This window comes from Dermacentor variabilis, chromosome 2 (assembly GCF_050947875.1).
Source record: "Dermacentor variabilis isolate Ectoservices chromosome 2, ASM5094787v1, whole genome shotgun sequence".
Classification (NCBI taxonomy): Eukaryota; Metazoa; Arthropoda; class Arachnida; order Ixodida; family Ixodidae; genus Dermacentor; species Dermacentor variabilis.
In genome coordinates, this window is record NC_134569.1 from 17188508 (window position 1) to 17215889 (window position 27382).

General features: G+C 46.1%; 2 protein-coding genes across 2 annotated transcripts in view; both read right to left on the reverse strand.

Moving 5' to 3' along the window:
* The window catches only part of LOC142570259 (sodium-coupled monocarboxylate transporter 1-like), a 42657-nt gene extending 24113 nt beyond the window's left edge, over positions 1–18544 (reverse strand). Inside the window, exons 1-13 of the mRNA XM_075678659.1 lie at positions 17827–18544; positions 17559–17624; positions 16413–16464; positions 16276–16343; positions 15944–16098; positions 15355–15495; positions 13348–13477; positions 10987–11095; positions 9053–9140; positions 7099–7214; positions 6097–6164; positions 2225–2311; positions 1133–1314 (exon numbers count right to left, since the gene is read on the reverse strand). Coding sequence (XP_075534774.1) covers positions 1133–1314; positions 2225–2311; positions 6097–6164; positions 7099–7214; positions 9053–9140; positions 10987–11095; positions 13348–13477; positions 15355–15495; positions 15944–16098; positions 16276–16343; positions 16413–16464; positions 17559–17624; positions 17827–18153 — 1589 coding nt within the window. The 5' untranslated portion in view covers positions 18154–18544. The remainder of the gene's footprint in view (positions 1–1132; positions 1315–2224; positions 2312–6096; positions 6165–7098; positions 7215–9052; positions 9141–10986; positions 11096–13347; positions 13478–15354; positions 15496–15943; positions 16099–16275; positions 16344–16412; positions 16465–17558; positions 17625–17826) is intronic.
* Positions 18545–24147: 5603 nt separating this feature from the next.
* On the reverse strand, positions 24148–26545 carry LOC142570809 (sulfotransferase ssu-1-like). Its single transcript, XM_075679129.1, has 2 exons — positions 26153–26545; positions 24148–24774 (listed from the first exon to the last, which is right to left on the reverse strand). The coding sequence occupies exons 1-2, from the start codon at positions 26535–26537 to the stop codon at positions 24512–24514; spliced, it is 648 nt and encodes a 215-aa protein (XP_075535244.1). The 5' UTR covers positions 26538–26545; the 3' UTR covers positions 24148–24511.
* Between the last annotated feature and the right edge of the window lie 837 nt (positions 26546–27382).

A 27382-nucleotide genomic window follows, 5' to 3' on the forward strand; every position in this document is an offset into this window, starting at 1 on the left:
TGGTATGTACTTTTCTTTAAGTTCAGTCAGCTTGTTACAAACAATCATCCAGTTATCATTGCTATCATGATCATGCATGCCGCTCAAGAATTCTACACAACAAGCCGAGAGCTCGCTGGTGATCATTTCAACATTTGCTCTTGCATAATCATAAATTGTTTTATTTTTCTGTAAGCTTGTTTAGCGCTTTATATCGTATTCACAATGAAGGACGTTGTGGTCACTAATGCAATCTAACACATGAACAGACACGTTGACAGGTTCAGTGGTCAGCACAAGGTCCAAGATAGCATCCCCCAGTGTTAGTAAGGAAAGTATTTAGCTTAATCCGTAAGAAGAAATGTCGTCAAGAAAATCCTTACATTCAGCTTACCTTGGGCCGCCTTCAGCTGTAACGGTCCACCAGTTAATTCCAGGGTAATTGAAGTCGCCAGCAAGAACAATAGGTGAGCCGGAAAATTTGTTACATACAAAGGTTAGCGATTCGTTTAGGCCTTTAATGAACGTGTCTTGTGAGTCTGGAGGACGGTAACAAACACCAACGGCATAAACTACACATGAAATCTGAAGCATGACCCACAAAATTTCAATATAGGAACCCGTGTCAAGTAGGCGTGCTTAGAATGTTTTCTTTACTGCAGTTATAACACCACCGCCTCGTGTTTCTACCCTGTCTTTTCTAAACAAAATAAAGTTTTAAAAGGGGATAATTCATTGCCGGACACATCGCACGACAGCCATGGCTCTGTTCCCAGTATTATATCAGCTGAGCAGGACTCGACAAACGCATAAAGGTGATCCAGTTTTCTGAAAAGACTTGTAAAATTTGTCACAATAATAGACAGTGTTTTGTTAGTTGCAGCGCATTGAAACGTCAACTGCCACTCGCGGGAGCCTCGTGTCTAGGGATGGCGACCACTTCATTGCTTGAAGGGTTGACTGTGAAAGTTCCGTTGTCCTTTATAAGCTTACCAAACTGCAATTTATATTTATCGTTCTGCTGGCGCTTTGCGCGTGAGAAATCACGGAGCGTTTTTCTGATTAGTTGCATTCGCGGTGAAAAATCTTCCTCGATCCATGCAGACGCGAGTTGTTGCGAGGCCTTTTATATGGTGTTCGCCTAGCTGCTTACTTGTGCGCGTCGATGTTGGCAGCAGGAAGAACCGGCTGCTCGAGGCCCGTTGCATTCAGGTACAGCGGAACGCAACCGTCGACCGAGACCGGCGGTCGCCAGTGAAGCGGCCTCCGGAGATAGGCGCCCACGCTGATCCAGGACAGGGTCGCCACACCGGCCACCAAGCCCGCAGTGGCTCCCTGTCCCGAAAAGAGGGTTGAGGCTTCAGTGAAGTAAGCTTGCATTTCCGTACAGTATGTAACTGGCTGACCTCAAGCTTGAGAAACTTAAGGCTCACTGGCTACAGTTGTTAATGAATCAAATAGCTATTTAGTGATCTTTTTTCATTAATCGATTGTGCATTTCGATTTCTCGTGCGCGTAACGTCTGCCGTTTCGAGTGATTGACCAAACTATAGCGCTACAATTACGCTATCTGCCACAGGCGATCTTTAAAAATTCTGTATGTTCTAATACTCCGAACATGCGTTAAACACACATACACTCACGCACTCACGCACGCACGAACGCACACACACACACGCACACACACACACACACGCACACACACACACACACACACACGCACGCGCACACACACACACACACACACACACACACACGCACGCACGCACGCACGCACGCACGCACACACACACACACACACACACACACACACACACACACACACACACACACACACACACACACACACACACGCACACACACACACACTTCGTATGAAATTTTCATATGAAGGCTGCACTCGCGATTTACGCGGGCTGCGTCAACGGGTTCTGGGATGCACAGCTGAGTTTGGTGGCTAAGCCTTAATCAGGCTGCATTGGCTGGTCAAGTCTTGGAGAACTTGGAGAATTCAGCTGTATTGAGAAAAAGTCCTTGTGGCTCAGTTCTGCTACCGAACTCCAGCTGTGGTAAAATTTAATGCGGAGCCTTCCGCTAAGCCGTCTCTCTTAGGGTGTTTAAACCCGAGTTAATCAGCCAATCATGCCTTCTCCAAGCTTGCAAGGCTGATGCTCACCCCTCGCCAGTGCTGCCTGCCTCTACGCTATGCAAAGTAATGCCAACAGAGCCAAGTGCTCGTGCTTACAATTGAATTGGCGAACGGGACGAAGATGCCGAGGCTGTAGACGCCGACCAGAGGGCCACCGACGATACCAAGGATGGACAGCGCCGACTGCAACAGGGTAATTGAAGCACGAACCGTGCGCTTACTCAAGCTGACTGAAACAGCGTGTTTTTCTATAGACGTCGCACGAATAAGAGGAAGGAGAAAAAAAGAAGAAAAAAGACATTCTGTGGCCATTTAACGGTAAATGCCAAAGAAATGCGTTAGCATTGCATGGCACCTCTTCGGGGTCCCGGATCCACGATTCGAAAGCTCACTGTGTGTTTGTGTGTGTGTGTGTGTGTGTGTGTGTGTGTGTGTGTGTGTGTGTGTGTGTGTGTGTGTGTGTGTGTGTGTGTGTGTGTGTGTGTGTGTGTGTGTGTGTGTGTGTGTGTGTGTGTGTGTGTGTGTGTGTGTGTGTGTGTGTGTGTGTGTGTGTGTGTGTGTGTGTGTGTGTGTGTGTGTGTGCGTGTGTTACATATACCCCTACCACGTAAGTGGCTTCCCACTCCTCACACACATACACTTCTTTCCACTTTGACTTTTCCACTCCTAATGCTAACGCAATAAAAAAAAAAGACTGAAAGTTAGTTTCGTTCGTGCCCAGCGATGGTCATGGAACCATGCCTTTAGTCCACACCATTTCGTTCGCGGGTCGATCTTTTCGCCGTGGGGTACCAAATTTCCGTGGAAAGTAGATGAAAGCGAATGTCGTCCCCGATAAATGACACTGGCCGTTAGCTGATTTATTGAGCGGTGTATTCAGCCGTGTTTTTTTTTTCTTTTTCATTAATGACATCGATAATAAAGAATAACGAATATAAATACTTTGTATTAGGCAGCAGACTTTACTGTTAATTCACTGACACAATGGAGTTCGTATCAACGGACAATACGGAGAAAGCGGCCGCCTTCTCACATCTACACGTTAACGTATGCTTCAAGCCTGCACTTTTGATCGCTGTACGCTGTCTGAGCGGGCGAAAAGCAATAAAACATGGTTAATTGCACTCACTTTGCTTAGCCAGAGTATGGCTTACCTACGAGCAGAAAATGTCCCGAGACAAGTGGAAGGCACATTTGGCTTCTGCGTTCGTATCACTTTCGTGCTTAAAGTTTGAGAGGAAAGTGAATCGAGGGGCCCGATTTCTGTTGATCACAAGCTAGCGATGTTCACTTGGTTATGGTTGAAGTTAATCGCGTTAAATCATTGGTTGAGCGGAAGGTTAATTTAGGGATCGCCCAGCTCTAGCGTTGTCCTACATTGAAGACAGCAAAGAAGGTGGTCCCTGTATACGGCACGCTGCATACATGCTCGGCGCTTCTGAGAACTCATTTTTGTTAGACCGTGAGGAGCTCTGCACCGGAACCAAGGACCGTACTCGTGAGATATTTTATTTGTACGCTAGCTTGGGATGGTAAATAGCAGGCGCTGGACAATCGTGATAGGGGATGTAACATTAGCGAATCTAGCTAGCCAATAACAAACAAGTTGTAAAGTGAAGCTTTCTTGGCACTTCACTCCCTCACTTTGGTTTTTGATTCTTCTAACCTATATCGACCGTGCAGATGCACACTGACGTCATATATGTCGGCTTATACAGGGCCTAATTCTGGTCCACACATCCTGCACCCCTTCCGCGCACATTTAACCCTCATGAATATCTAACCCGCCCCGATTGACTATAACGTTAGACTAACGTATGTGCGCTCAACTGATTGTACTCAACTGATTTTATGAAGCATGCGTGTAGAAGTAACTGATTTAAATGCTCGGGAAATCGTCATCACGGGGTCTCTCGGCAGTAGCAAGAGCAGCTGATTCGCAAATAACTGGGAAAAAAATGTGCTCTCAAGTAATATTAAATCAGAAAGTAGCAATCGACGTCATCAGACTCATATAAAAGAGACTGTAGAAGACCCTTTGTCTCAGTTATGAATGGTGTCTCCTCGGGAAATCCAGACAGATGCTGAACGAGAAGTAAAGAAACGACCCGAAACCATGGACGCGTTGTAATCTGTGAAGAAAGAGACCTGTACATTGCACATATACGATGTGTTGTGTTTCAATGCACCGTTCTCCAAAACTAAAAGAGCTTCGCTCAGTGGACATTCATCAGGGGCACTATAACGTAAAACTATTCCAAACTTTTCTATTCCAATTCTGCAATCAGCCCACCGCGATTGGCACAAAATTTTTTGGACCACCCCTACTTCACCTGTCTGTCACGCGACGTCACAAAAACCGCGATAGCTCCCCATCTGATATGACGTGACACAATGACTATGCATAATTTGACCGAACAAAACAAGTTATTTCTTATTCAACGCGTTTTTGCCATTAGCCCTCGTCTATTGGTCAAAGTTTTCGGGCTGCACCCACTTCACCTGCCTCTCACGCGACGTCACAAAACCGCAGAAACTTACGGCATCAAAGTGACGCGTACGCGTTAAAGATGCATTAATATGCCGAACAAAACTGAATTTTCTTCTGAATAGCCGCAGGCTGCCCCTTTCCGAAAGGAATAAAAGATGGCTGCCGCCGATCGCTCCAGCACTGGCTACTCGCCCCTGTCGGAGAGCACGGGTTTATTTGCGTCTAATAAAACTTTTTGCGTGGCCGTGTTACGTTTTCGAGAACTTTCGGCACGTTTACGACCTCGTTCTGCCAACTATTCTTTGCTGAGGATCCATTTTAGCGTCATTCTTAAGCTTCCGTTGCATGCCGCCGCGATTGTCGACGAGCCACCGCAAGCTAAGTAAGAGAAAGCGGACCGATCGCAGACGCCGGCACCATCCTCTTCATCCCGTTATCGATATTCAGTGCAGCGGCTCGGCCCCACCGAATCCCTCTCCACTTGAGAATGCTCCTCGCCTCTTGTGAGCCAATTAGATAAGACAAGCCGCTCAGTATAGACAATGTTATTCGCTTTTTAAGCAAACAAAAGTGACCTCCTGTGAACGAGGGGAGTATTTGATTGGTATGTTCAGACAACCCTGCGGGTGACCACCCGATGCTTGCGTCGGCGGTTTCGCAAATTTGACGTCAGGAGATTGGAATAGAAACATATTGGAATAGTTTTATGGTATACGGCCCCAGGATTGTTTTGTGCCTATTTCTTATGAGCTAAAAGCGTTGCGAATTTGGACCCAGATTCGCGTTGAACGAAAAGGAGCCAGCTGGTACAGTTACTGTGAACCATCAGAGAGAGAGAGAGAGAGCAAATGATAAAGGAAAGGTAGGGAGGTTAACCAGGACTTAGCCCGGTTGGCTACCCTACACTGGGGAAAGGGAAAAGGGGACGGAAAGATTAAAAGAGGAGAAAATCTACTGGGGATATCGTTCGTCCACTCAGTCCGGATCACAGACGCTGACTCAATCCATTAGCTTTCAAATATCGCAGCACTGTGAACCATCAATTCACAATTCTGTTAACGTTCTGGGCTGAGTAGCTGCGATGCTTTATCGTGGCACAAAGTAAGAGCTGAAACGTTCCGGGGAAAAATCGCCTTCGGGCTTCTATAGTGTAAGCATTCCTTTCGCTCGATGCTATTTCTTTGCTATCATCCACTGTTCGCGAACAACCGATCGTGGTGATAACGTGAGCGGAGCTAGCGCCGGTCGGACCACTGAAAAACCGCCAGAAATATTATCGTTCGAATAGATTTCAAGGATTTCATTGGCGCAGCGGCCACAATATGGCCAAAGAGCACCAACAATGCAGTAGAGTGGTGCGTGCATTAGGCCGTCCCAATTGGTTTTTCAGTTTTACCATGAACGGACGTTAGCGCCTCCCTCGAGTGAACGCATTTGCTCTGACCCGTGCAAAGCGCTCCGTTCTTCGCGTACCTACCTGCAGGACGTCCCCCATCTGCTGGGCCACGTACACCATGGCGACGACGATGACTCCGAACACGACAGCTGGACGCACGAGAAGAAAAAAAGAATGCAACGGAACGAATGAGATCTGGAAGGACAGCTGCTTGTACAAGGTGGCCAATGGAGGATTTATTCTCTTGCTGCTCACGCACCCTTTTTAATTCACAAGTATACATATACTAGGACATACTGCCATATAAAAGCGGTGTCATGTGCCACACATTGCGACTGTTCGGACACACGGGACAGGGGCAACTTACGCTCACATATGGCGCGACTATAGCTGGCAAATGTTACATTCTATACTGAGGAGTTCATTCAGACACACATTTCTACTCTCAAATGCGGACGAGTTAACTAGCAGTTCGTATAAACTTCGCGAGGGGTACGGGCAGCATCGACGAGGAACAGGACACATGCAGATATAGGCAAACAATGGTGACAAAAGAAAAGCATACAGAAACCGTATAACGTAAACATAATGTTGCTCTGAACCATGTGCGCAATCGTATGGCAGTTACCGAATGCTACGCGTTTCATAGGGCTGCTAGTAACTTTCGAAGAACGTAGTGAATCTGAAACTCAACATACACACCTGACCACAAAGGGCGACAAAGAAAGCAGTCACGAGGTGCACTGCACCATGGCCACCGTGCACGGTGAAGCGCTGAGTGAGCCCCTCATTTGCAGGCGGCCCGCTTAAGCTGCAAAATATGCTGGCTCTTTCGCAATTTCTGAATTTTCATAATTTTCGTGGTCAGGCGCACAAGCTTAGGCGGAATGTAACAGATGTAATGGAGGCTATTCGGATAGCACGAGATCGCGCGGCCAATAAAGGCTATATTCGGCAACGTAAAAGAGGACGTTTCAAATGTTGTCTTTGCTTTGGCTACAATCCATAATTCATAATCACGCATACATGGCCACCAAGTGGGAGCTAAACGGCAGCTGTAAATTTCTGTTTTAGTAAGCTTACTAAGAACTTTCAGTAAAATGCCAGCAGCCCTATCTCCAAGGTCCGGCTTGATGTAAGTCTTTACGATATCCTGAAGTGTCGTTGTCGCCAGGGAGCTGAGGCTTGCAGATACGCCGCTGCAAATAAAGAAAGGAAATAAATAAATGGCAGGAATTCGGTTACTCTTTGCCGCGATAAGCCACATTGTAGGCGAATGCGTAGTCATGTATTGTCACAGGCATAAATCACATAAGTGCTGCGCCTGAAGCTGACAACGCGAGGCTGAAATCGATGCCTGGGCTGGCGTGAGAAATCGTTTGCAATGGCCACATCCTGCAGCAGCGAACAAGGTCGCGGATAATGCAGCCGACGTTCACGACAAAAGACAGATGACTCCGTCACGCAACGAGTAATACATCGGCTGTGAAACAGTGTATTATTTATGTGGGAGGCAAAAGAAGAAAATAAAGTAAGCGTTCTGACAGCGCGGTCGAAAAAAGCTGAGAAACGGAAATGGAGAGGCTAGGCTAGTGTGAAAAAGAAAGTACATCAACCACACTCAAGCAGCATGGTATATAGAAAATATTAATTGATTAGATAATGAACATTTGAAAATTAGAAACGCTTCTAGCCATTTTCATCATTGCCGCTCCGCGACGGTTAGACGGTCAAAGTTTTCTTTTTTGCGGGCAAGACAGGCTCCTTGTCGTCGCCAACTACGCTGAGCTTCAATAGTCTCAAAAACAAAGAGAGAGCTAGAGAAAAAGAGTTGAAGAGGAAAGGCAGGGAGGTTAACCAGATATCAGTCTCCGGTTTGCTACCCTACATTGGGTATGGGAGATAGGGGTTAGAAAGATGACAGAGAGGAAAACGCTAAAAAAACTATAAAAACACGCACACATGGAGAACACAAAAGGCGTTCCAGTTAAAGACGTTCGCAAAGGCCGGTAGATCGCAGAAAGTGCAATAGCGCTTCCACGGCCTTCTTCTGTGACGTTAGGTCCCTTCGGTGGTGTGGAATTCTTTTTTCCGATAGCGGTTGGTTGTCCAGTTGGTCAAGTTCGTGGCGAAGGCATTTCCTCTGTGAACTGTACTGCGGACAAGCGCACGAAATATGGTCAATTGATTCGTCATGGCCGCAGTGGTCACAGGTTGCGGTGTTGGTCATCCCTATGCGGAATGCATAGGCTTTGGTGAAGGCAACGCCCAAGCACAGTCGATACAAGAGCGTGGCGTCTCCACGGCGAAGCTGTGATGGCGCTCGGAGTCTTAATGTTGGATCAAGGGAGTACAGTCGAGTATTTCTTAAATGTTTGTCATTCCATTGCGACGTGGTGCACTGCCGAGCAAGCAGGTGGAGCTTCCGTGCTGCGTCAGTTCTAGAAAGCGGAATTGGTACGTGGTGCTCCTCAATATGGGCTGAGCGGGCAGCTTGATCGGCCCGTTCATTGCCGATAATCCCGCAGTGACTTGGAAGCCATTGGAAGGTTATTTCATGGCCTGCATCACTTATATGGTGTAACGTCTCTGTAATGTGAAATATTAGCTGCCCGTGCGGTCCGCGTCGTAAAGGTGACAGTAGAGACTGCAGTGACACCTTGGAATCGCAGAATACCGTCCACTTGTGTGGCAGTTCATCACCAATGTAATGAAGGGCAGTAAGGAGCGCTGCGAGCTCTGCTGCCGTCGACGTTGTCGCGTGAGTCGTCTTAAATTTGATTGTTGTGGCTGTCGCTGGTATCACGATTGCCGCCGCGGAGCCGTTTAGCAAGACAGATCCTTCAGTGTAGATATGTGTAGTGTCACGGTAGCTCTCGTAGAAAAATAGTAGTGTGAGCTGTTTAAGGGCTGGTGATGATAGATCAGCTTTTTTCGTGATGCCAGGTATTGTGAGATTGATTTTTGGCTGAGTGAGCCTAAAAAAAGAAAAAAACCTTTACAGGTCAGTGAATAAGAACAAAAAGCTAACGCATACCTCAGTCCTCCGCTGAATATTCCAGACACGATGAGGCCAGGAACACCTGGGTAGCTTCCAGTATGTCCATGACGAAAAATGGATTTACCTGCGCATGTAGTACCATTAGCCGGGTAACACGGTCCTCCTTATTTCAATTTGTATGGATGTGAACCGTCGCTGGTTGGCTTTTAATCTCGAAGTATCCGCCCAAAGTAACATTACCTTCACTGTTTTGCAGCGTCGGCAACATAGATCGCGCTATGGTCACCGGTTCAGAAATTTGCCGCGGCATTTAAATTTAATAATGAACAATGTTTCATGCCCCTATCTTCAGTCAGCCAATACCACTACTATCTACTACTAGTGTACTTACTGATACTGGCGAGACGATGGCTGGATATGAGTTTGTCATTAACAGGAAGCGATAAACAGAACACAGTAAATTGCAGAGTATGATAAATTAGGCTTTAAAGGGGACCTGAAACACTTCTTGAACATATTAAGTTACCGAGCTATAGAAGAGGCTCCTCTGAACATATGAGCCAAATATTATTCCACTGTATTCAACGCCCATCGGTGCGATAACTACGCCTAGCTGCGCTTATATTTGAAGGATTCGAAAAACTTTTGCGGCAGAAGATTCGGGAGGTGATGTCATTTAATAACGAGGTCATTCCATCATTAGCTAGAAAAGTGTTTCAGTGCATCTTTAACGTAGTTTCAACGAAAAAAAATCTACTTCGCAGCTTGGTAACACTATATAATGTCAAACAAAAACCTTCATGACTCAACCCCCAGATGTCACAACATATATATTCTTACAGATTTCCAGTAAGCATGTCTAAACTACGCACAAGGCCGGATTTCTCCGATGGTTCATAAACTGATACACAAGAACCAACATATCCCACTAATTCACCTAGTTCAGACACCTGGGCATGCGTCTCTCCCTGACTACGAGCGGGTTCATGTGACAGTCCGAGGCCTAATTCTCCGGGTGCTAGTGGAAGGCCAGTCCAAACAATACAAAGTGAAAAAGATACCACTTACATACACGCTTATACTACAAAACTACAGACTATCCCGTAGAACGTTCCCTCCATCACACGTGAAACTAAACCGTGCAGATGCAGCCGCTTGGCGCCAGCTCCAAACTAGTACGTTTCCCAGCCTTGCTCTACGCCACACTTTTTACCCTACCCAGTACCCCGACAAGTGTCCTTTGTGTGGAGGACACCTCAACCTCTACCATTTTACGTGGGAATGCTCCAAACCACATGGCCTTCCTAGAATACCCAGCGCCTTCCCATCCCAATGGGAAGTCGCTCTTTCCAGCACAGCCTTGCTAGCCCTGCTAGCCTAGCCTTGCTAGGCTAGCAGCAGTTAATGGGGCCCTGGACTGAGGGCTCCACCCTCTGGCACTTCATTACAAAACAACAAGTGAAGTTTTCTACTGCTGCTGCTGCTGCTGCTACTACTACTACTACTACTACTACTACTACTACTACTACTACTACTACTACGACTACTACTACTACTACCACTACTACTACTACTACTACTACTACTACTACTACTACTACTACTACTACTACTACTACTGCTGCTGCTGCTGCTGCTGCTGCTGCTGCTGCTGCTGCTGCTGCTGCTACTACTACTACTACTACTTGTTGAACGCTGTTAGCAATGGTCGAAAAGATGCACTCGACTTCACCGTGCGTTAGACAGCAGTTACAAAGGTTCAGATTGACATTCAAAAGCTTTCTAAAGAATATTTACTGAACGCTATATAAACTCAGCAGGAATGCTCTAGAATGTCAGTGAAAATTATTGTATGGGCTCCTCGTCTCGCGCAGAACGATATATGAGTAGAAAGTAAGCTGCCTGCTGAGAGAACAACAGAAGTGGTGAATCCATATTTGTTTTTTGTTTTTATGCCAAGATCTTTTTGCCTCCTTCTTCAACTTTGCCGCTGCTGGCTGCTGTCCTGCCAATAATACTACTTTCTCCACTGTGCATGTGCCACTGGGGATATGTGCCCGAATAGAAAACTTGGGTCACCTGATGTGTGCAAGTGGGCGCATGAACATTCCTTGCAATGCCTTGTATGTGCCAGTAGGAATGTGATCAAATATGCCAGCAGAACAAGAGGCAAGAAGTGAAGTCGGCAACAGAAGCAGCTGAGTGTCGAGAAAGAAGTGGACAAAATGGATGGAAATTATCTACACGTAGAGACTCCACTGAAACATCACTAACATCGTTGACAGACTTCAAACGTCTCATTTTCCCGTGGAGAAATTAATGGTGCCCATTAAGACAAATAGAGGTAATGACTACAAGATTGCGCTGCCGCATCCCCCAACTAAATCTATATTTACGCAGATCTGATCTGGTAATCTCCCCGCTATGCTATTTTTGCGGGGAAATTGAAACTATTGAACATTTTTTTTATTATGCCGCCGGTTCACTGTATAATGGAAAAGATTACTTGAAGCTCCAATTCGTAAACTTGGATTAAATTTAACTACTTTGGTCCTAGTCTCCTTCATAGCTTCAGCTCTGGGTTACAGCCATATGTGGATGCGTAATCAAGGAGTACAGGATGCATACGTGAATATCTTGGGAGATATCTACAAAGATTCTACAACAACCTTGACTCTCCACAAGAAACGCAGAGAATTACCTATCAAGAAAGTCATCGGGCAAGGAGATACAATCTCTCCAATGCTGTTCATGCATACTTAGAGGAAGTATTCAAGCCATTAGACTGGAAAGGCCTAGGACTGAGGGTCAACGGAGAATATCTTAGCAACCTTCGGTTTGCAGATAACATTGTAGTGTTCAGCAACACTGGAGATCAATTGCAATAAATCATTGAAGACCTTCACCGAGGAAGTGCAAGAGTGGGTTGAAGATTAATATGCAGAAGACAAAGGGAATCATCAGTAACCTGGCAAGGAAACATTTCACGATCGCCAGACAGCCTCTAGAATCTGCACAGGAGTACGTTTATCGAAGTCAATTACGCACAGGCAGTGGAATAGCAACGGGGGGGGGGGGGGGGGGTGCCGTCGGGTGCAAGGGGCCAGTGGAGGGGGGGGGGGGGTGTCTTATACGTCTGAAGACGCCCCTCTTTCCGCCGGCTACACCCGGGTCTGGGGTGGGGAGTGACAGAAGCATTATGGCCCCAGGTACCAGACGACCTAGCTTCACCACTGCTCACAGGCTACCCTGACCATGAGAAGAAAATTTACAGAAGAATAAAAATTGGTTGTTGTGCATACGGCAGGCATTACCAAATCCTGACTGGGACCTTACCACGGTCGTTGAAAAGAAAGGTGTACAATCAGTGCACTCTACCGGTGCTAACATACGGGTCAGAAACTCGGAGGTTAACATAGAAGCTCGAGCACCAGTTAAGGACCAGGCAAAGAGCGATGTAACGAAAAATGTTCGGTGTCAAGTTAAGAGACGGGAAGAAAGCGATGTACGTGGATCAGAGAACAAACGGGCATAACCGATATTCTAGTGAACATTAAGAGAAAAAGGTCGAACTGGGCCGACTACGTAATGAGCGGGGCAGATAACCGGTGGGTCATTAGAGTTACAGAATGGGTGCCAAGGGAAGGGAAGCGCAGTAGAGAACGGCAGAAAATCAGGTGGGGTGATAAAATTAGGAAATTTGCAGGCGCAAGTTAGAATCAGCTAGCGAAATACAGGGGTACGTAATTGGAGATCGATTGCTGGGAGAGGCCTTCGTCCTGCAGTGAACATAACAATAGGCTAATGATGAAGGATGTGTTTGACGTTTTTTGTGATTTTATTCAAGCCACAAAACTGTTATCGTGCTGATCAGTTTTAATTACAGTCCTCATTGTACTTTTAAGTTCTTATCAGCTAAATCGTTCAGCGAGCCTTATGATTATAATTTTTTAATTGCAATGATATATTCATCTCGGTCAAATTTCTTCCCCAAATTATGAAACTTGTTAATTACCCATTAGTACCTATATATTTCAGCGAGTTCAAACCCCCGGATTTTTTACCCATTTACGTGCCACATATAGAAGGTTCGTCGTTGTCGTCGTCGTCGTCGTCGTCATCATCATCATCATCATCATCATCATCATCATCATCATCAAAATAGGACCATAGCGTGCATTCAGCGAAGAGTGTTGAGCTATAATAGAAGTGAATATAGTATGGAAGTGAAGAAAGCTTCGCTTATTACGGATTCCCACTTGTGCGGGGGATCCGAACTTTTTTTTTATTATTATGCTTAATCCTCGAATATTTCTATTGCTGCTACTCACCTGGTCCGCCGCCGTGACCTGCCTTGTGCTGATTGGATCGCAGTCACTGTATCGCGCGAATATCACCAGTCCCACGTAGCACAGCAAACTCTGAAGTGCAATCACGCCCATCAGGTTCACCCACATGGCTCTAAAGAAGAGCAGGAAAGAGAGGCACATTTCGGCACAGACGCGGTTTTATTTTCGCCACAATGACTCTCGATTTTGTGCACAGAGCCTCTCGAGTGGGAGGGCGCCAAATGATGATGATGATGATGTGCTTGATGAGTTTGGCGCTTACCCACTCGCGGGGATTGGCCAAGAGTCGGGCAAACTTTGCTTATGTGCTCAGAAAATGGAGGTAAAAAATCTATAATTTTGTTACATGAATTTAAGCGAGGAAAAATCGAAACGGTTCAGTAGACTGTCATGCTATGAAAAGGAAAAAAAATATCTATAATATATAAATGAGCCAATAGAGGAGGAATCAAAAGAATAATACGGTCATCAATGAAATCGGTTCGATTCAATAATAAATTTTTCTAAGGCGAAGCACACATTCCTGTGTGAGTGCCCAAGTACAGACGCTCCGAAAGACAGCAGTACCGTCAAACAGTCGCACTTTGCAGGCTCTCAATGAAGACGAAGGCACTCATTCCAGTAGAACACGCGCGCTCTTGTCTGTTCGCGCATACGCCCTTTTCACCATCGTCTTATACAGCATGCTGAGGCACTCTTGCTCGGGAGGCTACCGATACAGTTAGGATGTGCAGTTGGAGCAAGTTGCACCAGGACTTTCGACAAAGACTGGAGTAGGCTACATCGTGCCCCTCTATTACCCTTCAGTGAAATGAAGAATGAAATTTTCGTCAGGTCTGCAACACTTCTTTTTTACATGCCGCCGTTTCATTATTAAACGGAAAAGAGATTTAGAATAACCCTTCCAAAAGCTTGGCTTGAATTTGATTCTTCCTGTAATTCTTTCCTTTGGGGCAACCGTCCTGGCTTACAGCCACAGGAACGGTTGTGAAGCCTTCTGCATTTTTCTGCGTGAGCCAAAAAGAATTGTATGCTAGAATTCTTCTTAATAATTATTATGCTCACATAATTCTTCTTTATGTAATACTTAAATAATTGATTATTCATATCTGTAACAGTCGACACTTCAAATCCCATTTGCATGATACTTATTCCCCCCCCCCTCCCATTTCACCTTAATTTATTTAAAAAGCTTGATAACAGTTTTGTTTCAGCGTCTGATTCATGGACGATCCCCCAGAGTGGGTTGCGCCATTTCACTAGGGAACAAGAACGAGCTTGCCGCGTCCTATCTGCGGCGTGTATATTAATGACAGCGAAAGGAAAGACATGGCCCACGCGTGACGTTTCCATGTTTCTTTTCTTCTTCTGTTTTTCAAATGAGAACTGAACGTCTTTCCAACGGTGGTTTTTCCTAATGCCACCCGACTCTCGACCAATCACCCACAGCGGACATGCGCCATCAGTAAAGAACACTCGGCCGTTTGGAGTTTGTTTTAATGCGGAAGCATTCTACAGGAGTGATAGCGGTGCTCCGCGAATCGTAGGTGCCGTGAGAAACTCCTCGCCCACCGCGCGCTGTAATTACCCTATAAATGGTGTAGGGTAAGCGCGCATCGGGTATGGGTGGCTAGGATGGACCCTACCCCGGCTGGAGAGGAGCCTCGCTAGTATTGACAACGCTGAAGGGCGCTGTCGCTGGCGCTCTGCAAAACGCCTGTGTCTAGCTTATGCAGTTTGCGCTACGTGACGATGTCATATAAAGTTAATAGCCTGAGGCCCGTTCAACGGCGGGTCTACCACAGTCATCTCTTCCAACTACCTCGTTCAAGTGATAACGTAGCTACTACCCACTCCGGCATAAATTGTCATAGCCAGTCGGTTTCCTTTGTGCGTTAAATCCAATCAGTCAATCAATCAATCAGCCAATAAATCACGAGTAAGCAATATTTAAGGCCAAGAATAGGGAATAGAAACGGATGGGTTCACCTCCTAACTGCGGCCACGTTGGGCATGCTGAGATAGCGCTGCACCCAACCTTGATTGACGGCGTACATGGTGAGCCACAGGAATGTGCCTCCGATCACCAGGGACCAGGCTGAATGACGAACCGTCGGGTCCGGGTGAAAGCTGCGACAAGCGTGATATATATATATATATATATATATATATATATATATATATATATATATATATATATATATATACATATATATATATATATATATATAATTATTTTTCAATAAAGAACAATGTGCATGCAATTGGAATGTACTCCGATCGTGTTAGCTTCTCTCGACGGGTCTAACCGATGCGCATGATATCACTTCTATGACTTTCATGGCTTGCGTCGCACAGACAAAATACATAAATAAATCAAGTAAAATAAAATTAACAATGAATGTACTTGTTAATAAATATACTTGTTCGCAAATGCTTCTGCTTCTTCAACGATTTGCAGCGGCGTGTTTTCAAATCAAATCAAATCAAATCAATAGTCAATGCTCTTTTTGTACGTTCATGCCTGTTGAAACATTGCTAAGCGCATCCATTGTCCGGGTGGCGAAGGTAAGCTTACTCGAACAAATAAAGTCTTTGAGAGTCGCGGTTCTTTTCGTAGACGATCTGCCAGCCACCGACGTCGACGGTCCCCTTCACTGCAAGCAGTATGATGGAGGCATACTTTATGAAGCTCATAAACACGTCGGCCATGACAATCGCCTTGATGCCACCCTGCGGAAGAGGGAGTTGGTGGGAAAGGATTTGGCGAGGATGACGAAAATGAGCCGCACTTTGACACAGCAGGCATACGCGCTGCCTCCGTTAATGCGAGGAAAAAGTTATCTCGACCATAACATAAAATTGCAATAGTCGATGCGGGCGTCATCGTGGAAGAAGTGTGATCCTTACTACGGTGGTGTAGAAGGTGCAGACGACGCCAATAGAGACCACTGATAGCCAAAGATTTACTCCGGTCACTGCAAATGTAACAAACGAACACTCACCATACGCAGTGATCTAACATATCACTGGGCACCGTCTGTTACCTTGTTGCAATGCAAGAGCAGGTCCATAAAGCACTATAGACATGTATACAATCTGAAAAAAAAAAGAAACAGCCATTGTTATAGAGTTACTGCAAGTTGAGCAAGTCGGAATTAATTAATTTTAACAAATGCTAAAAGGGAACTTAAGCAGACCTTGACGTTACACATCTGCCTGTGTCATTGTTCCCTTTGCGCATTACTCACAACGAAACATTGTTTTCATTTTAGATATGAGCTATATGGGCTCCTAAGGAACTATAGATTGTACTTATACTACAAGGTGGTTTCTTTGAAGGATAAGTCGAACATCGTGGTGTTCATAATATACAACTAGAGTTGGTATTATTATTATTATTATTATTATTATTATTATTATTATTATTATTATTATTATTATTTTACATCGTTCCAAGCTTGCATAACGCACGGAAAGAGAGGCGCGCGAAAACGAGGACGCAATAGCAAAAGGTGGCCTTGTCATTGTCCTTATCATTCTTGAGTTCACGTTTTGCACGCCTTCCGTTCCGTGCATAATATAGGAGACCGAACCCCTGCATCCTCTCATTTGTGTCTTGGCTGTGTTAAGAACGTCGGTGCAAGAACGTGATATATTTTTGCGGCGCCCTTCAATGGCATAAGCTGAATAATTGTTATAGCGTAATGTCGGTTGCCTTAAACTCGGCGGTGGTGGTGTATAAAAATGAGTTTGAATAATTGACGAAGCTATGGGAACATGCTAATTAAGTTTCCTTGAAAGAAGTCGCAAGTATCGCTCATGTAATAAAGAACACTAATGCAGCAATAAAATGACAATAAAATGAAAAATAAAATAATTAAAAACGATGCGATAAATAATATTTCATAATCAAATGGTGAATGAAATTACTGTTTCATTATTGCAGTCATGTATATCTACTGTATCGCTCAACACAACATTATAGAACGCTACAAGCATTTTTGTACGTAAAAGCACGAGCATACTTCGCGCTATAAGCTTTACTAGATGACAGGAGCACATGTACTTACAACCGCATGAATATTACGAGTAAATTAGGATATTTTCCTTGCATTATTAATTTCGTTATGTTTCTCCTATGCTGCCTTAAAGTGCCTTATACACTAACGTAAAGTACCCGTACGGCTTACCATTTGCAAAGCTGACGACACTGAACAAATGGTACGAAGCGTCCGATTGAACCTGAGCTCGAGATACTGGAAAAAAAAATAAAGAAGCAAATAATTAAAGAAATTTACTTTTTGTCTTCGGTAGTTCTAGATGGTGGAAGAATCCATCCCAATCAAGCCATTACACACTCGAGCCTCAAGTTACTCTTTCTCGCCACTGGGATCAACCAGGGATTGCATACTTTACTAATTCGTCATGGTGTCGATTCGTAACAATGAGAGAACATACCTGGAAAGCGCTGGTAACGTCAAGGTTGTGAAACATGGGCATGTAGATGCGATTTGTCAAGAGCACGGTGAACAGCAGCCCCAGCTGTATCATGATAAACCCGACGCCGTAGAAGTACATCTCGGCTGGAATGCCTAGCATAGCCACGGGTGATATGGACGTGCTGATCAGCGACATAGCGACCGGGACAACTCCCATTGATTTAGGCGCCTGCGGCTTCTTCGCAGCCTTGAAGGCGTAGTAAATTCCTATCGCTGAAGAGGCCAGTAGCATGGTGAAGAAAATGCTGTAGTCCCAAACTCCAAAGTGTCCACCCAAGTTCATCATTTGAAGGTGTGTTTCATTCCGCGGGAACAATGAAAACCTCACCTGTTGTCTGACTTGCAATGGACGAACTACGAAGTACCGCGCTGGAATTCTTCAGCTATGCTTGCAGAAATTGATATATTTTTCATTTAGCTTCCAACAATAGTTCCGTCCAACTAGTAGGTCGCCTACGCTCATGTACACGGCTTGAAACTCCGAAAGTCTCGTAAGAATTTAGCTTTGCAAATACGACGAGCATGCAGTTCCGGCTGGAAGCATTCCTTGAAATTCCCGCCAAAATCTAACCTTATCGGAAGAAGTACGACGACATGGCGAGACTTAGTGTAACTTAGCCTAAAGTTCAGATACTGCTGGCGGTGGCCAAAAGCTGTTGCGGGGCGTGCACATCGGTCCGGACCAGAGGACACATTTGCCTGAAGCACCGGGTGCGCCGAAACTTCGCCCAGAGAAGGGCATCGCTAATAATATGTATGTATGCCGCTATTAGAGGAACAGCCTTAGGAAAAATAAATAAACGAAACGAAAAAGAGAACAGGTAGTGAAACATACTAAGTGTGCGCTAAGGCGAAGCGGAACGCTGGCTCATACGATACGACGTTCCAGCGTGAACGCCGACATACAGAGGCAGCGTAGCGGATATTGAACAATGCCGACTACTCTGAATATGAATCGAAGGCCAAAAGCATACGGCGGGTCTGCTCTCGATCACTATCACGTGACACGGCAGTGACAAATAATGACCATAGGCTATCTTTCACGAGGCCGTGAAAAGCAGTCGACATTAGCATATCCACCGTTTCCAGCGAGAGGAAACATTTGGGAGTTAGGCAGAACAGCCTTACGTAATTACCGTAATTTCTCGAATCGAAGCGCACTTGTTTTATTCGTGTCTATAAGGTGACCGAATTTGGGATAAGGTAATTTTATATTCGAGATTAGGAGAAAAAAACGCAAGGAATCTAGTCCCTCCGAACGTCAATATATTATATATATAGTCGGGGAGATGGACTCTACCGCTCGCTATCAAGCACAGTTTTATTGCAACTCGCTGGGGCTACCGTTGGATAATCGAATTACATGCTGATATCGGCATCACGTAATAAATTACCACCAGGACACTGGCGCTTCAAGGACACCGCAACGATATCCGCTCAAACGTGCGGAGAGTGGTCTCCGCTTGCCAGTTCTCTCCCTTTTTTTTCGTTCATTTGCTTCCGGCAAGATATGTAATCAGGGTAAATAGTGTTTATAGTCGAGATCGTATGTCAGGTGGACTTGTATTGTGCCTGTAGGAAGTTGAAGATAAACTCTGTTAAATGAGCCAGTTTGGCAAATCTCGCGGCCCTGGCAATTGGACAATGCACTGGGAACACTTCTGCCATGTATTCGTTATTTGTTATGTATCATTCCTGCGCGCGCGCAGGAATGTGTGTGTGTGTGTGTGTGTGTGTGTGTGTGTGTGTGTGTGTGTGTGTGTGTGTGTGTGTGTGTGTGTGTGTGTGTGTGTGTGTGTGTGTGTGTGTGTGTGTGTGCGTGCGTGCGTGCGTGCGTGTGCGTGTGTGTGTGTGTGCGCGCGCGCGCGTGCGTGTGTGTGTGTGTGTGTGTGTGTGTGTGTGTGTGTGTGTGTGTGTGTGTGCGTGCGTGCGTGCGTGCGTGCGTGTGTGTGTGTGTGTGTGTGTGTGTGTGTGTGTGTGTGTGTGTGTGTGTGTGTGTGTGTGTGTGTGTGTGTGTGTGTGTGTGTGTGTGTGTTTAATGATGAAATCTGGATGGTCACTTCATCAGTGCCATTACTCTATCATGTTATTTTCATAAAACCCTGCTTGGTGCATACAACTCAGATAATTTTGCGCACTGAAGCATGTAATTATATCGGTGTTGTGTCTATTACACCACTAGCGTTACTGTATATATGTTCCCCTTTGCATATACAGTAACTGTGCCACGCTACCTATAGGTACACAGTCGCGTTCAATATTAGTTGCAACACGGTGTCCGTGATTGAAAGGGCTTGGCTGCTGCTATGCGGCGCCGACATACAAAAAATTGGTTTTATAAATAGCAGTAACAAGAACAGTGCTTAGTTTCCCATTTTTCGGATGTTGACACTTCCGTGCGTTGTTAGAGCACCTACGACCGCGGGTACCGTGTTGCAATTTGTATTTTGCACGTTCTAATTAATTGAGGAACGAAAATGAGGAACGCCTGACGTAACGTCGACAGATGTTGATTCCACTGAGTTAAAAGAAACAAATTTTGCGCGACAATGAAGAAAACTTGCTATCCAAAAAAGACAGGGATTACTGAATATAGTTTATTTTACCAGTAGTTCAGAATGAATCACACAGTCAAAAGTTTTAGAGAAGTCAAAGATGACGTCCACTTGAATACCTATGTCTAGGTTAAAAGCGATATCACGAACAAAATCGACTGGTTGCGTTACAGTGCTAACAAATTATGGGGTTTTACTTGCCCAAACTTTGATCTGATTATGAGGCACGCCGTAGTGGGGGACTCCGAAAATTTGTACCACGTGGGGTTCTTTAACGCGCACCTGAATCTGATTACACGGGTGTTTCTTGCATTTCGCCCCCAGCGTTACATACTATAACCAAGACGGAAACCATGCTGGACAGATGTTAGACCGTCATTAGAGTTAAGGAATTCGATTATATGTTTGTGAATAATGTGCTCTAACATGTCGCATGAATGGGGTGGGAGAGATATGGGCCTTTAATTAGAGAGAAGCTGTTTATCACCTGTTTAGTACAAAGGCAGGACTTTTGGCTATATTCCATTTAGTTGGTACTTCACCATAGTCTAAGGATTTCTGGAAGTATACAGTCAGGTACTGAGCTGGGGGGGGGGGGGACCTGAGGCAGTACCTTACAAGGAAAGAGTTCGGGATACCATCTGAACTGGTACATTTTTAGTGTCGAGATTCAAGATTAGGTTTAAGACACCATCAGAACTTATTACGATATCGCTTAGTTTATTAGTTTGTGCATCATAAGTAAACTTTGGAACTACGTGGTTATCGAGGGTGAAAACAGATTGGAAGTACGAGTTAAATGCATTCGAAACTACGATGGGGTCATTAGTATAGCATCGTTAGTAATAGTAATAGCATCATTAATCTTGAAAGAGACGCTGCTAGTTGCACTAGGTAAAATTCATGTCCAGATTCCTGCGATGATTTGATTTAAGTAGTATAGGGAGTTGGGCACTGAAAAATAGAAATCTTTAGGATTTTTAGTGCGAGTACAAAGTTCTTCCTTGGCTTTTTCAAAAGGAACGCGAAGCGCAGGATTAGAATGCTTTGATTTACGCAGTCTACCGACACGGCGTGACAGGTGCAAGATATACCGGTTAATCCAAGGAAGTTTGTTATTTATCTTTTCCGTTTTTAATGGAACATAATTATTGATGCAATATTTCACTGACTCAAAACAATCAACAAGACTGTCAACATGGCATTCAGTACTGAGCGACAAAAAATGGTCAAAGTTATCTGCCAGATTATCAGTGATAGACGTATCGTCAGCCTTGTTAAAATCATGAAATGCGGAATAGCTAAAGCGTTCATGTGGGATATCATAGTTAATGTGTACGAGAACCGCGTTATGGTCCAAGATTCCTTCCAAGAGATCACAATTAAAGCCTAAATGAGCAAGACTGTCACTGGTACACATTAAGTCAAGTATGGGGTTCTGCCGCGTATTCTTATTAACTAATTGCATCAGGTTATGTGACAAGGAAAACGTAATTAAGTCTACAAACAAAAAGCACTAGTGGCGGAATATGTGAGGGAAGGCCAGTGAATGTTGGGGACGTTAAAGTTTCCAAGAATGATTAAGTTAGAACTCTCGAGGCTATGGTCATGCATAAAATACGAAATATTATCAAACAAGTCATTAGGGCTATCAGGGGGACGATAAACAAACAGTATTGTGTATTGTGTGTATGCAATGAAATAAATAAAAAAGACCACAAATTGTTAAATTCTGATTATGCACTGTAGTAACTTGACCACGTAGCACCAAGCAGCCCGCGGACCGCTTTGTGTATTTGCCCACTGGTTGGGGACGCTGCCAAAGCATCAGCTCCCAAGGTACATATTAATAATTGCCCCATCCCGTTCTTCATTTCCTTTTTACCTACCTGTTACGTCGTCGCACCGGAACGGTGGGAGAAATCTCGAGAACAACCAGAGCCACAGCGTGCACGGAAAGAGCCGCTTTCGGCACCACACGAGGAAGCGTTGCGCAAAATGCGTGATATCTCGCTCACGCCGGAAATAGATTGTAACCGCACAAAAGCGTACGTGATTAGATTGGATTGATTGGATTGAATAACATTAATGAAAGGTCCTGCGAGCTACGGGACGCAAGGTCCCATAGAGCGGGCTACTCCCACGTTGGGACCGGGAGTTTTAACTCCCTGGCCGCATCGTGGGCTCGCTGGACGGCCCAGAGCTGCTCCGCCAGGTCCGTGCTACGTAATGCTTCTTGTAGCCTGGCGGAGTCTTGAACCTTGTTTGCGTGGGTCCGACCACACGGCCAGAGCAAGTGATGTACGTCTAGTGTGCTATGGCAATTTTCGCAATATGATGTTTTGTATAGGTCAGTCATGTAGTGATGTCTGTTCTGCGTGGGGTACGTATTTGTTCGAAGCATTCTGAACGTGAGGGCTTGAGGCCTGGTGAGCTTGTTGTGAGGTGTGCTGTATATTCTGCGGTCTAGATAAAAGTGCTTTGTTATCTCGTTATATGTGGAGGGAGGGTCACGATTCTCGCTGGGATGGTCACGACCAGAATAGGTGGCGTCGCGGAGGGTTAGGTCTCGCGCGCTCCTGTGAACCATCTCATTGAGATTGCAAGGGGCGTCCTCGATATCTCCGAGGTTTGCCGGGAACCAGCAGATGGTATGATGTTGCAGCGGTGCGGATCTATTGATTATTTGTAGAGCTTGGCTTGCAATTGCTCCTTTCTGAAAGGCTTTGACGGCCGAGCGTGAATCGCTGTAGACGTGGGTGGTGGTCGGGTCTGTGAACGCGAGTGCGATGGCGACCTGTTCTGCTACTTCGGACTTGTGGGTCTTGACTGTGAGAGCGTTTGTGACTTGACCCTGCTTATTGATCGTGGTGGCAACGAAAGCCTTCCTGGTCGGGTACTGTGCCGCGTCTACGAAACAGGCTAAGGTCTTCTTATCACGTATTTCGCGCAGGATGAACGATCCGCGTGCCAGCCTTCTGGGTTGATGGTGCGCGGGATTCATGTTCCGCGGGAGTGGGCGAACCGTGTAGGAGTTGCGTGTGTCCGTCGGAACGCTTTGATATAGATTCTCCATTACTGTGGTGCCATGACCTAGTTTGGCTAGGATTTCTCTACCTGGTTTGGGTCCAGAGAGTCTTGTCCATTGAGCCCGCTCTTGAGCTTCGGCGATTTCTTCAAGTGTATTGTGCACCCCCAGTTGCAGCAGGAGCTCTGTCTCGGTGTTCTTGGGGATTCCCAGCGCTAGTTTGACTAGCTTCCTCAGTTGTACATTGAGTTTGTCCTTCTCTGCTACCTTCCATTTGTGCATGGCCGCCTCGTAGGTGAAGCGGCATAGCGCAAAGGCGTGCGTTATCTTGAGGAGATTTTCTTCCTTAAGGCCGTGTTGTCTGTTTGCTACGCGTCGTATGAGATTCAAGGCATTATTAGACTTTGTCACGATCTTCTCCACTGTCGCGGCGTTAGAGCCGTTGCTCTCAATGAGCATTCCAAGGACTCTGATTTTGCTGACGTGATCGAACTGGGGGAAAAGGGCCTGGCGGCAGGGAGAGAAGTTTCAGCGAATCAAGGCGGGCAGGCCAATTCATGACCTTGCCCTCGTGCCGCACGCGATAGGCTAGAATAAACAAGGACCGACAAAGACATCGCAGGACACCGACTGGATAAATAGCTCAGTTGTATTGCCAGTAAGTGAGGGTCCACAACTGGCTTATTTTTGCCGTGTAGGTCGTGCTACTTGATAAACAAGGAACGCTCAGTCTGGTTATCTCCTTATCGACGCAATGCAGCAACGACTTAGTGAACAGCTTTAGTGTTTGTGGTCTGTCGGTTTCGCAACGCAAATTTATTCTCAATAAAGACCCGCGTCAAGCAAACTACGCACGATATAGCTTGAATGTCGAACTCGTCGTATTCGTCAGGTTGCGCTCCGTATGTCCGGTTGCGGAATGACGTCTCTTGAATCTCTGGCCTTTCGGAAGCCTCGCATGCTATTTCTGCAATGCTTAATTATGGTGCGAGAATAAAACCCTATTTCTTGCCACAATTTTGACTATAGCCGTGGCATAATGTGTGAGTCGCAAAACAGCGTCAGGCGGCGGGCCTGTCGAAGCGCACGATGTACCGCCACAGGTTGGCGATCTCGCTGTTCCCGAAGCGCTCGTAGAACTTGCGGTCGAGGCGTGCGGCCTGTGCAGGCGAGAACACAACCTTCCACTCGCCGATGCGGCCCTTGGCCAAGTTGCCGAGGTGATCCTCGTCCTTGAAGAACTGCGACATGTACGAGTAGGAACTGCGGTGGATGAGCTTCTTCAGCATGTGCCGGTCCTTGACCATGGTCCCAGCTACGCCACCTGCCGAGAGACAGAACCCTTTAATCAAAGGCACAGATTTTAGCCGGCGTATACACATCGCTGACATGCTACCCTGCGCGGGGAAGGTAATTGGGGGGAGAGAGAGAAGGAGAGAGGCGCAAGAAAAATATGATCGAATAAGCTTTTTTAAAAATTTTTGATTTAAAAAATGGGCACTGAGTTTTCTGACACATAGGCAACGGCGTGGAATGGTCCTTCAGTGTATGCACCGTCCTACAATGAAGTGACAGAATTCGCCGCGTGAAAGGTGTACCAGGGTGACAGAGTAGAACTAAAGTTTGTCGAGTTGACCAACGTTTTCGACGCACCTAAATAAAAAGTTCATCGCACGCATCTGTTGCGTGATGCTGGCTAAAGGGCCTAAGACACAGTCAAATGACAAAAGTCTCTGTGTCCGCCAATCCGACAATTTGGCCAATCCGCCAAATTTACTTCGTCATTCCGTTGCACGCCACGTGTCCACTTCCACCGACGAAATGCCGTTTCAGGGGCCCAAGGGAATGACGAAGTAAATTTGGCGGACCGCCGGCATTGAAGCACTAGGCCAACGCCACAGACAGCAAGGAGATAACGCAAGCTGCTTGCGCAGCCGGAACGGTGGTGACCTCGGAGGCGTGATGAAAGGCGGGAGGCGGCGACATCGACGACACAGGCGCTCTTTTTTCCAGCCAGTTTCGGTTTCAAGGAGCCTGCCAAGGGGAGCTAATTGTTCGTGTAGCTCCAACATGAAATCTGCTATTCAAAATTTGATCGTTGGGATAAAGTGTCGAGGACGGGCTTCAACGTACTCATATGCTGTTGCCACCTATTTATGATAATTCGAAAGTTAATTACCGTAACTTGGCTAATTACGCACGTAATTGCGGTAATTGCTCTGTATCTAGAGGCTGCCAATCCGTACACTCGAATGGTAAACACCGTTACCGCGATTTATATTTTCCTAATTTTTAAAATTTGGTGCAGCTAAAAAAAAAAAGAACACTCTGTATATCCTGATACATATTGGCTTTTCGATAGATCCTTAAACTTGGATTAAAATAAACAATCCGGTCATAGGATTAGGATGTTTATGATTTAGCTTCTACACAACGTAATACTCATTGCATTCGCTTCCATATTTGCGTTGGCGGCGTCCAAGTGTCGCCAAAAGAAGAAAGACCGCGCGAGCATGCATGGGGCTTTGCACTTGGTTTTCTTGTTTACAGGAGACCCGACGGTGAGCAAATTTACATGCACCCGTCGCCGCCTCTATCCGGTGCATCAGCTTTCGCGCGGAATGGAAAGTTTGTTAGGAAATTGGCGAGGCTGCGATCACTTCTGAAGCGTACAGAGAAAAGTGATATGTATCTGCGCTCACCGATGAAGTTGGCAAGCATGAAGATGTGGCTCTTGTGGTCGAGCGTCATGTTCTCGTAGGTGAGGAAGAGCACGTGGCAGTCCTTGCGGTGCACCCAGTAGTGGATGATGTGGTCAAAGTAGTCGTTGTAGCTGATGCGGCCCCGGATGAACCACTCGAAGAAGTTGTCCCACAGGCCCTCCTTGAACCGGTAGATGTTCACGTGCCTGATGTGGTGGTACAGGGCCACGCAGCAGTCCTTGGGGTTGCGCGTCACGTAGATGTACTTGGCCATCGGATTGACGCGCATCTTGTGGTAGGGCAGGTGGGAGCGCACGACGCGCACGTCGTCGGCCGCGCCGCGCTCTCGGGGCATCAGGTAGCCGGACTCCTCGAGGTTCGGCATCTGCGCGGTCGGGGGCGTCGATCTCGAGCGCCGCGCAGCATATAGTACTCGACGCTGCCTAATGAAACGCTCCCGCGATCCGCCCTTCCGCTCGCTCCAACACGGCCGACGCCTGGCGTGGGTTCAAGAACGTATCCTATAGCTAGTGCAGCTTTTGAATCTCGAAAAGAAAGAAAAGAGAAAGGGAAACGAAAGTACAAGAAAAGTCGCGTCGAATTATAGAAATCTGATTGCGGAGTTCGTGCCTTCAGACGCGTGGCTGAACCCCCCGTCCTCATCCCGCTACTGAACGAAGGACTCTGCGTGGCAGTTTAACGCTATCGCCATTAAATTAGGAAGGACAGGCGCCGCTGCCATGGTCCACTAGGCGCAAGTAAGTGATTACGCCGCAGAGAATTAACGTATTTCACTGACGACCAATGCATTTCGATAAGCTCGATGAGAATTCTCCTCGACCACCAGTTAAAGATTGAATTAAATTGCGCGGTCTAACGTTCCGAAACAGCCAAGCGAGTCATGAGGCACGCGCAGTATAGTGGAGAGCTCTAAAATGACTCCTATGGGCTGGGGTTCCTTAACTGCACCGAAAGCAAGGTACACGAGCGCTCTTGCATTCCTCCCCCATCGTAACGCAGTCACTGCGGTAAGGAATCGAACCCGTGTACTCGTGCTCTGCAGGGCAGTGCTATAAGCCACTACGCTACCCTGGCAGGGGGTCTATTGGATGATGGGGCTGAATCGTTAAAAGTACACGTCATGCTTGTCAGGATCGTTTCGGGATCGTTTTGACCTACTTCACGACAATAAAAAGAAGGAAAAGAAAGTTGGAAGGCGATCCAGCCTCT

Excerpts from the sequence above, each read along its gene's own strand:
- LOC142570809 (XM_075679129.1), bottom strand. The coding sequence starts at position 26,537 with ATGCCGAACCTCGAGGAGTCCGGCTACCTGATGCCCCGAGAGCGCGGC. Across the intron at positions 24,775-26,152 it reads CATGCTTGCCAACTTCATCG|GTGGCGTAGCTGGGACCATG; the intron begins GTGAGCGCAGAT and ends GTCTCTCGGCAG.